This window comes from Abramis brama (genome assembly GCF_963993115.1).
Source record: "Abramis brama genome assembly, chromosome: 20".
Lineage (NCBI taxonomy): Eukaryota > Metazoa > Chordata > Actinopteri > Cypriniformes > Leuciscidae > Abramis > Abramis brama.
In genome coordinates, this window is record NC_139982.1 from 33417661 (window position 1) to 33428675 (window position 11015).

The window sequence follows — 11015 nt, forward strand, 5'->3', positions numbered from 1 at the left end:
CAAAAACAAAAATGCTTTTGTTAATCAGAATTAGGACATAAAGAGTCGAAATTATGAGATGAAAAGTCAAAATTATGAATCAGAAACTCTTCTTTTTGATATACTAAATTGAAATGATGACATACTGTTATAATTAAAAGTCAAAATTGACAAAAGGTGGAAATTATGACAAAAGGACATAATTATGACGTTAAAATTTTGACAAAAGTTGTAATTTTGACTCATAAATGACAGAGTCATAATTTCACATTTTTATCTCACAATTGAAACTTTTTAACCTTGTAATTATGACTTAGTATGTCATAAATATGATTTGATTTTGATTTGATTTGAATTGATTTTGTGTAATAATTTCCATTTTTAACGTCATCATTTTGATTTGTCATAATTGATTTTGTGTAATAATTTCCATTTTTGACATCATTTTGATTTGTCATAATTGATTTTGTGTAATAATAAAATATTTTTTTTTTTTTACATAATAATTTTGTCCTTTCATAATTGACTTTTTGTCATAATTAGAATTTGTTTTGTCACAATTTCCACTTTTTATGTCGTAATTTGACTTGTCATAATTATAACTATGTAACAATGTACATACTTTTATGTAGTAATTTCACTTTTTATGTCACAATTTCATAATTTTGACTTGTATATAATCATTTTCCATCATAATTATGACTTTATGTAATAATTTAATAATTTCTTTTTATGTAAGAATTTTCTCTTTTTATATCATAATTTTCACTTTTTATGTAAGAATTTTCTTTTTATATAATAATTTTCATTTATATGTGATAATTTCCACTTTTTATGTGAGTTTGTATATGACTACCAAAGCATGAATGCTTGTGTTCTGTTGTGAAAACAGCGAGAGAATGACAGATTCTTCACTTTTGTCTGAACTCTTGATGTGAAACAGCTGCTGTATTCGTTTATTTAGTCCATTAATCTGTGCTCAGAGCTTCAGATAATACATCTCGATGTTCCTCTGCTTGGCTTGATGAAGACATCAGATAATCTGCCAAGATAATGTGGCGTCCGGCTTCACGGAGAGCCATTAACACACACTTCAATTAGCATATCAAAGATCATCTGCCCCATAAATATATGAAGTGACATGGCCAGACTCATTATACAGACAGGCCTATTAAAGATGCGCGTCTCCCTCCAGTGTGTAATGAGCGGAGTTGTGTGCGCTCCGGAGCCCTAAAGGTTATGGATGAGGCGGCAGTGATGGACTGAGGATGAGGTGAGCTCGAGTGGCGTCGAGTGGCGTTATCTGGATGATATTTCTGACGCTGGTGACGAATGCCAGCGCTGTCACTGAATCTCTTTAATCGCACCTCAGCGGCTCGCCGGCTGACCCATGTAGAGATGATCCTGATGGATGTGAATGGAGTGATAGTGCTGGGAAGTGGAGGAATGAAGCTGATGAACTGGAGGTCACTGGAGTGAATGGAGATGAACTCATTAACCTTCATTTCATCATGTGTTTGAGCCTCTGAATAATAAAAACTACCAAATGGATTGGAGTTTTTGTGGAAGTGCTTTATCAGCTGTGAGGTCAGTCCAACTAAACCTGCGGAGAACACATCCGGCTCATATTTCACCCCAAACTCAAGTGAGAAGAAAGCAGATGAATCCTATTTTTGCGATTATTTTCATGACTAATACAGTCTCAATACTGAATAACTACTAACTACTTTATTTTTTGGAGCTTTTTAAATTCTCAGTGAAATAAAAATATTATATTTTTAATATAAAAATGTTTTTTTTTTATTAAAAAAATTATATTTAATATAATTAAAAAAAAATTATATAAAATATTTATATATTTAAATATAATATTTAATATAATATTTTTTATTAAAAAAAATATTTTATTTGTATTAATTGTTCTATTTATTATTTGTTTTGTTCTTTGATATACAAAACAAAGAATTTTGTTGTTTGCAAATATTTGTTCTTTGCTTAAATCAAATGAAATCTTTATTTTTTTTTTGGACCGACAATATATGGGTAGTTGACAAGACTACAAATGACAAATGGCCTAGAAAAAGTTTTTTTTTTTTTTGGAAAACATAACTTTTTAAGAAAAAATACATGTTTTATGCAGTATGAAAACTGCAGTTTCAGAAAATAGTAGTGGTCACTCATTTTGTCAATGACTTCACATATTTTTTTCACGTTTTCACTCAACAGTACTGTAAATGTGTCCTATGGTGTGACATATAATATATAGTTTTTTTGTTTTGTTTTGCATTGTGATTATTTTCATGACTAATAAACACATTTTCATCACAAAATCTTGTTACTGTAATGCACACAAAAAAATTATAATTCTCAATAAAATGTATGAATGTTGCATCGTGACTTTTTATGACACAAACATTTTTTTGTGCTCTTTTCTGAGAACACTAGCAAGGTTAAAGCAAGACTAGAAACATGAACTAAAACACACTAAATGTTGTTTTCCTGGAAGAGTGAGTGTGTGTGCTAGATGAACGACAGACGTTTTGAAGAAAAGATTTATTCAGTGTCAAACTTTCACAATGACCACACATTCACCTGGCCAAGAGAGACGACTACAGCTTATTCAAATCAGACTAAGAACACTGAGCCAGAACAAGCACAGGAATTTACAATTCAAATGTACATCCGTTGATCCAAATATAAATAAAACCAGACTGACAGAAACTGAATCCACTGGTTCCTCATACAGACAGAGACTCCTGTGTGAACTGCATCTGAAAAAGCTCTTAAAATGGCTTGTGGACATTAGCTTTAATTAAACTGAGTCCACTGAGCAGGACTAGACCATAATTGTTATTTTTGGTTTTCTGTAAACCAGCACCTCTCATAGAACAAATCATAATCCACACATGTATACAACCAGACACTTTTAAAACTACATCACCAACAGGTTTCCTTTCTGTACTGTGATTACCAATGAACTTGTCCAGTTGCTGGTCATATAATGAAGATTGGGCAGCAGAAGTGAAAACAGTGAAGTCTTTCAGTAATGTTGGCTGGTTTAATGGACTTCAGGAGGTGTGTGTGTGAGGTAGAGGTAGAGCTGGCCTGGAGTCATCAAGAGCTGGTTTGGTGCAGAGAGTTGAAAAATCAAACAATAAAAATCCTACAACATCTGAAAACAGACTCAGCAAGGTTGACTAAAGGCAGGAGATTGCACAATAATTCACAATTTGCTGAAATGTAAACATTATTTGAAAAATACTTCAGATCCTGTGAGGAATGTCAAATAAATAAAACATCATGGGAATAATTCACTTAAATTTAAAAAAAAAGAAATTAAAAAAAAATTCCCCTGATGTTGTTACTGAAAGTTGCCCATATGATGCGTCAGGTTTCATATCATTGATCATGTCATTAACGTCAAAGCTGATGCGATGCGGTGCTGATGCATGTTTTTTCCCCATTCATATCCAACTAGAGGCTTAGAAAGGCAAACAGGTTTGTGTTGAACATGTGACTTATGACAGCAATCTTTGAGTGAAATATTCCTTCTTTGAAATATTACAGTAACAAAAACTGTAAAAAAAAAAAAAAAAAAAAAATGCAAATGTAACTTGTTTAATTGCTTAGAAAACATTAACAAAGTGTGAAAAATATTCATCTGGTCTCTTCTCATAAAAATTGCCACATTGAACGAGGCAAATGTAGATCGTACCACATGGGTAAATGGGTAAAGTTTGAGAACTTGCATGTGAATCTACACAGTTGTAACCGACAGGAAGGCGTTATGCACTTTGGATCCCTCTGGTGCTTTCTCCCCGTGCGTCATCAACTCCTGAATCGTCATCCAGTTGTCCAGAATCTTCTTATTCCGCTTCTTCATCATCTTGCGCTGGCTGAGCTGGATGATGCTCACCTCTCCGCCGCTGAGCGGATTCTCCCGCAGACTCTCCAGACGGCTCCGCTGCATGTACTCCCTCCGCCGCCGCTGCTCTTTAGCCCGTAGCAGATGCTGTTTACGCTCCTCTTTGCTCCAGTAGCGGCCCATCTTCATCTCGCTCATGGCGTCGTCATCGGTCGTCATCCCGCCGCTACGCTCCTCCTTGATTTTAAGGGCTCGCTCCCGGAGTAGACGATCTCGGACTGGACGTTTGGTGATGTATCTGGTTCCGTCGCTCCTGACTTTCACTTTCCACTCCATTTTAGGTTCGGACGGCTGGACGACCTGCGGATCGCTCATGCCTAGCAGACCGTGGGCTAACTCCATGTAGCTCTGGTAGTGTCGCGTATCTGATGCTCTTGATAAAGCGGCAATTCGAGTCCTCAAAGATCGCTCGTCTTCCGCGGGAGACTCTGACGGGTTGCTGTGATCGGGACTCCCGCTCCTGACGGACGATCCACGAAAGTTCCTATGATTAGTGAGGCTGACTATCCTGTGGTCGGGCGATCGGTCCATCGCTAGCGGCGTGCTACGCGAGCTCTCCGCCGTGTTGTACGCACTCGAACTGTCCTTATCCGACTTCTCCGGATGCTCGCTGATGTCCGCGAGCTTCTTCCCCGGCTCTTTCCGGTGATGCGCCCGCATGATGTTCTGGCACTCGATCTCGATGCTGCGCAGCTCCTCGTTGAGCATGCGGAGCTCGTGCTGGACGCCGCTACACTCGATGGTGCTGCTGCGCGTGTAGAAGAGGTCGAACTCGCCGCTGTTGCGGATCTGACACTTGAGCTCCAGCAGCTGCTGATATCGGTCTCCTTCGGGAACCTCCTTCTCCGGGCCGTCTCTTTGACCGGAAGCCTCCCGCAGACACCGCGACAGTCTCTTCTGGATCTGAGCGAGCACGTTCTTCTCCGACCCGTCTGGAGGACTGATCTTCTGCTGGTTGTAGGAGCAGGACGCTGTGATGTTTTCTTCTGAAGCTCCTCTGGCCTGCAGGAAAAAAATATATTATTTTTTAAGGCCAATTTAATTTTTTTTAAGGCCAGACAAGTAATTTGGTGAGGTCAATTTGTAAAGAAAGATTACGCGCCTGCATGTAGATATGCATGTGCACGCCGTCAGCGTTTTCACAGATTCGCGTTTTTGAAGCTTACGTGGAGATGATCACGTTTTTCAAAATCTTTCAATGCTTGCACCTTGGAATCTATTTCATGGTTTGCGTTCTCGAGCCCCAAACACTGTTGTTGTGTGGATGAGTGGCCAGAGGGTTTCAAGAGTTCTCCTGTTAGAACGGTGTGTGTTAGCGGCCGCTAAGTTAATAACTAATGATATTTACAACGGAATGAATCAATCAAACTAACTTTAGCTGGACAATAACTTTATTCTAGAGCTGCTGTAAAGCCTAAACAATCTCTGTTACTGTAATCTCCAATTTTCACTGTAAAGCTGCTTTGAAACATCTATATTGTTAATATAACGAAAGCGAAACCAGAATCTACTGAGTTTTTGTGTTCATTTTGGAGATGTACGAATGGATTAGAACAATACATGTTTATCAGCTTATGTTTGAATGGTAAAACTGTATGGAACAAGAAATGATTCAGAATGTTCATCTATCATTCTTTATTAACTAACACAAGCAATGCAAAAAATTGTTCTTACTCTGTCTTTTTTGTCTTTTTTCCCAGTAAAGTTTGTTGCACACTGAGTCCAAAATGTTTGTAAGTGTTTTCTTGTATTCGTCATCATAAAAATAATTCGTCACCAACAGAAACCTTGCACACTGATTCCGAAGCGTATTAATTAATCCGTTGCGAAACAATTCGCAAAACAATACAAACTGGAGTCTTCAAGCAGTGAGGATGATTTCTGTGTCCTCTCTCTTCTTAAAAAGAGAAAAGGAAATATTGGGTCCTGAGACTGCGAAGGGAGGAAGGAGAGTTAATTTCGGGATTATCCCGAACGATTCAAAGTTTACTTCAGGATATCAGTGGCTCAGTTTGATGAGTCTCTGTATTCCGCACTTTGTTTGTCATACAATGCTTTGTGCATCGAGACAAAGCGGATCAACATGTCGGACCCCATTCTGGATATTGGCTAGGGCTGCACAATTAATCGCTATGAAACCACACGCGAATACGAATACAAGAAAACACTTAAAAACATTTTGGAATCAGTGTGCAACAAACTTTACTGGGAAAAAAGACAAAAAATACTGAGTAAGAACATAATTTTTTGCATTGCTTGACTTGGCAAAGGCTGCGATAATTTTAAGCTCAACTGTCCTCATGAAGTGAGTTTGGAGGAAAAGCATGTTATTAAATGTTGTCTTTTGTTGGACAAGAGGTTCATAAATGCTTCTCATGTTTGGAGAGATGTTTGACGCGTGTTGCTTTTTCAAATGCACGTAATAAGCGACTCGAACTCAGTGCTTTCAGATGCAGTGTTTACTGAGCCGTACGTCACTGACACGCTGCACATCTAATCATCTCAGCCTTTGCCATTTCATAATCGCGATAAGCCAAATCGGTTAAATTGCGATTACATGGAAACTGCGATTAATCGTGCAGCCTTCATTTTGGCGTTCGCTTGTACGGTGGCTCTGAATTGCCAAAACACCTCTTCAAATGCTTGCTACGGATGCGGAAAACTCATAAAATCGAACCCGATCCGAATTTTTTTATGATGGCGTTGTGTACACGTGATTGACACAACGTGAGGTCGTATTTTATTTTTTAACTTGCGAACGCGAATTTCGGACTCGTTGTGCAAGAACCTTTAGTCGTAATATCTTCAGTCCCTGTTCTTCTCCAGTAAATGTATCTTGATTTAAGAACGTTTAGATATTTGTGCTGGAGAACCCATGAGGTGCGAGATGTTCTCTGGTTTCTCTCACCTTCTCCTCCTCCTCTTCTCTCCTCTGTTCCTCCAGCATCTCCATCTTCAGCTCCTCCAAGAACTCGCTGTGTTCATCATCCAGCCACGGCTCCTCCTGAAACCCACAGGAGATCGGGGTCAATCTGGACGAACACCCGCAGATCACGGATATCACTCCAACAAAGTCTGGCAAACTTGGACTCATGTTTAGTATTTTCTTTTTTGGGGGATTTGTTTGCTGTTTTATAAACTGTAATTTATAAAAGTCCTTCAAGGGACAAGTGTTGCAGATTAGCTTTAGCTATAAACATATGATACGCGCATTGGAAGGCAGTTGTCACAGTTTTATCTATGTTTTATTGTATCTGTCCCTACACAAATTAAACATGAAATAAATCAATAAAAATCTGAGAAGTTTCATTCTGCGTAATGAAAATTACCATTACAGCGCATAGTGACATCATGTGAAGCTTTAAGTCCGTGTGATTTCAACTTTGCCTGAACAATTATATATAAACCACAAAAAATTATGTTCTCATCAAAACATTCTTAAATCAAGATACATTTACTGGGGACGCAAAATAACCTGAAACATGACGCTTAAATTTACACTTAGATCAGTGGGCTCAGGAAAATAACTTTACTTCACAGGAAAACAAGTGTATTTTTCGGACTCCATTGGTGGATATTTGTTCTAACAAACTTAAAAATTTTGATATCTTAATATCTTCAGTCTCCAGAAAATGTATCTTGATGTAAGAATGTTTAGATGTTTGTGCTGGAAAACAAGACAGAAACACTGAGGAAGAACATCATATTCAAGTGTAGACATAATGATTTTTGGCCCTGTTTAACAAAAAAATTTCATTAAAATTAAGCACATTTCACACAAAATTCTCATAGCACTGTATTGAAAATGTATATATATTTTTTTGCCTTAAAAATTCCTCAGAAAAATGGCAATAGTCTTAAAAACAGGCTACATTTCTGTCTTGTCAAATGAAATATGAGCTGGCCGTTTCTTCATTAAATCCACTCAGCTGTTCATTGTGCTTTTATGGCTCTGATGTGAGAAACGCATTACGTCTGTGTCACATTTTATGACGTCTGCATCACACACATTATTGGAGGTAATGTTCTCTGCAGATCTGCTGGCGTAATGAACTGGAGCGGTCAGCGGCGTCACAACACACACACACACACTCACACACACACACACACACATCATCCATTCATCATGTGTTTAATTACAGCCGTTAATGTTCACACAAGCTGTCTGGACACACACACACACAAACACACACTCTCGTGTTATCAACATGCTGTTAGTTTTTATAGGCTACTGTTGGAAGTCGATTACACATGTGAAAATCAAACATGTTGATGTGAACGTGTGGGACATCTGACCATCTGAATCACAATCAGAGTAAATGTGAAGACAAATATGAGTGTATGAATTACAGGAGGGTGTTATTCATGTTAATATAGTGCAAATTGTGTTTTCACTAAGTGTTTTTGCAAAGTGTGTGTGTGTGTGTGTGTGTGTGTGTGTGTGTGTACCTGCATTTCCGGCCTGGCGACCAGCAGAACGATGTTCCTGCTTTCTTCATTAGTGAGAACGGCCACAGCTTCCTCTCTGTCCTGAATGTCCCGCCCATTGATCTGTCAATCACACACACCAGCCAATGAGAAGCAGCGTACACACACACCAGCCAATGAGAAGCAGCGTACACACACACCAGCCAATGAGAAGCAGCGTACATTAGAAAAAAGTTCATTAGAAAAAAATGCACTGCAAAAAATGATGTTCTTCCTCAGCGTTTCTGTCTCGTTTCCAGCACAAACATCTAAACGTTCTTACATCAAGATACATTTACTGGAGAAGAACAACGACTGAAGATATTAAGACTTGTTTTCCTGAAAATGTATAATAATTACATTAATTAAATAAATGAAATAATTCAAATAACAGCAAATACAGTGGTGGCCAGAAGTGATGAAGCAAACACTGACTACAACGATATATTGAGTTATTAATGTTTCGCTGGTTCTCTCTTGTTTGCATGTGTTCATAGTTTCTGTGAAGGACAGCCTTGACCAAAATTACGTCACACAATTTGGCATGTTTCACTGTATTATTATCACAAATAGAACAATCGACTCCAAGCACAACTATGCAATAATACTACAAAATCTTTAACACACTTCTAATAATATCTGAATACAGGGTCCTAGGTGGGATGATAGTTTTGGACACTGCTGTATCTGACCACAAATAATCTTATTTTCCCTTTGAATTCAGTTTATTTTTCTGACTCCATCGGCTGATATTTGTTCTTGTTTTAAGCACAAACTCACTTCATTATTTAGTAAACCAGATATCTTCAGTCATTGTTCTTCTCCAGTAAATGTGTCTTGATTTAAGAATGTTTAGATATTTGATCTGGAAAGCGAGACAAACACTGAGGAGGAACATCATTATTTGCAGTGCGACACATGAACAGCGTCTCTCACTCGACTCTCTTTAGTTCAGCGCTTTCTTCTGTTAGCGACGCAGAAACACCATCGCTTCTTCCTGAAGCCTGTGAGTTTGTGGATGATTGCATTAGGAAACACCTCCAGCATGTTCTCCTGAACGACAGACTACAGCTAAAAATACATCCCATCAGAGTAACGACCCAGACGGGCCCCTGCTCTCCTCCAGGTCCTGTAGCCGAGGCTCGGGTCATCAGCGGCTCGTTCCGAGGGCTAATGTGCCGCTGGTAAAGATTAATGAGCCGGTCGCTGCCAGAATAGTGATGGCCATTTCACAACACTGCTTCATGAAGCTTCCAAACCTTTACGAAGCGCTTGTTCTGAATCAGTGGTGAAAGACAGAGTCACGAGATCTCAGCAAACGAGGTTTCATTACGGCATAACCGTTTCAATGTTTCACCGCTGGGGGCGATGATCTCTGTCAACACATGATCATGAGGAGTCACTGAGAACCAGTGAACAAGTGTCTGTGGGTTTACCTGATCTCTCATCAGTTTTACACCTTTGTAGACGTTTTAATTAGACATTAGTATAATTAAGATGAATAATAGTCTCTTATTGGCCTGTTTAGCTGAGCCATTCATAGCACAAACAATTGATAAAAGAACATATGTGACCCTGGACCAAAAGGACAATATTTGTCCGAGATACAACTATTGAACATCTGGAATCTGAGGGTGCAAGAAAATCGAAACATCGAGAAAATCTCCTTTAAAGATATTCATTTCTATTGGCGATTGTGCAGCATTCACTCACAAAAATACATGTTTTATATATTTACAGTAGGAAATTTACAAAATATCTTCATGGAACATGATCTTTACTTAATATCCTCATGATTTTTGGCATAAAAGAAAAATCGATAATTTTGACCCATACAATGTATTGTTGGCTATTGCCTCAGATATACCCGTGCGCCTCGAGACTGGTGACGTGATCCAGGGTCACATACTGTATAGGCATTTTATAATCTTATTAGATAATTGCATTTAAAAGATTTTACTTTCAATAAAAAAATGTGCAATAGATTTGTAAAAGGTGTTTTTATGCATGTTTGTGCTGGGCTTTGTTGCAGTCTCACAGGTCTGAGCACTAGGGGGCAGCATGGAGACGGTGTTTCGACACAATACGGCACATTAGCTTCAGCTGTTTCAGGGTACGTTTACACAGCAACGATGTGCTTCAAACGGAGAAGGTTTTCCTTTGAGTTTTCCGCGCACAGACGACACCACTGTCAAAACGATCCCCGTTCACACGGATCCGCGAAAACGACTGAAAGCGCTGTATTCTGCTAACAGGCCAGTAGATGGCGATGAAACACTATAGACTGAACACGTAATACGCATGTGCGTGACGTAATCGTCTGCAGAAATTCGCGTTTTTGCTGTTTACACGAAGACCGTTTTCAAAAACTTCCCCATTTAAACCCGTTTTCGAAACTTTGCGTTTTCAGGCGCCCAAAACGCCGCTGTCGTGTGAACGAACGGCCAAAACACATAAAAAGTTTAACGTTTTTAGTTGAAGCGGTGTCGTGTAAACGGCCCCTAAGTGTTTCACGAAGCCTTGACCTGCCCGACACTATACGAGACATCAGCCCATGTACAGAAACACAGGTGTTTAAGAGGTCAAAGGTCAAGTTACCTGTAAGATACGGTCCCCTTCTCGGATCCGACCGTCTCGGGCCGCG

The 11015-nt window shown here is 38.9% G+C and overlaps 1 protein-coding gene across 1 annotated transcript in view; it reads right to left on the reverse strand.

Annotated features, from left to right (window-relative positions):
- Positions 1–2523: 2523 nt before the first annotated feature.
- LOC311071294 (PDZ domain-containing RING finger protein 4) overlaps positions 2524–11015 on the reverse strand; it is a 37530-nt gene continuing 29038 nt past the window's right edge. The window contains exons 5-8 of the mRNA XM_084095628.1: positions 10970–11015; positions 8354–8455; positions 6813–6908; positions 2524–4906 (exon numbers count right to left, since the gene is read on the reverse strand). The exon at positions 10970–11015 is cut by the window's right edge and continues 17 nt beyond it. Of these exons, the coding sequence (XP_083951754.1) occupies positions 3737–4906; positions 6813–6908; positions 8354–8455; positions 10970–11015 (1414 nt within the window). The 3' untranslated portion in view covers positions 2524–3736. The remainder of the gene's footprint in view (positions 4907–6812; positions 6909–8353; positions 8456–10969) is intronic.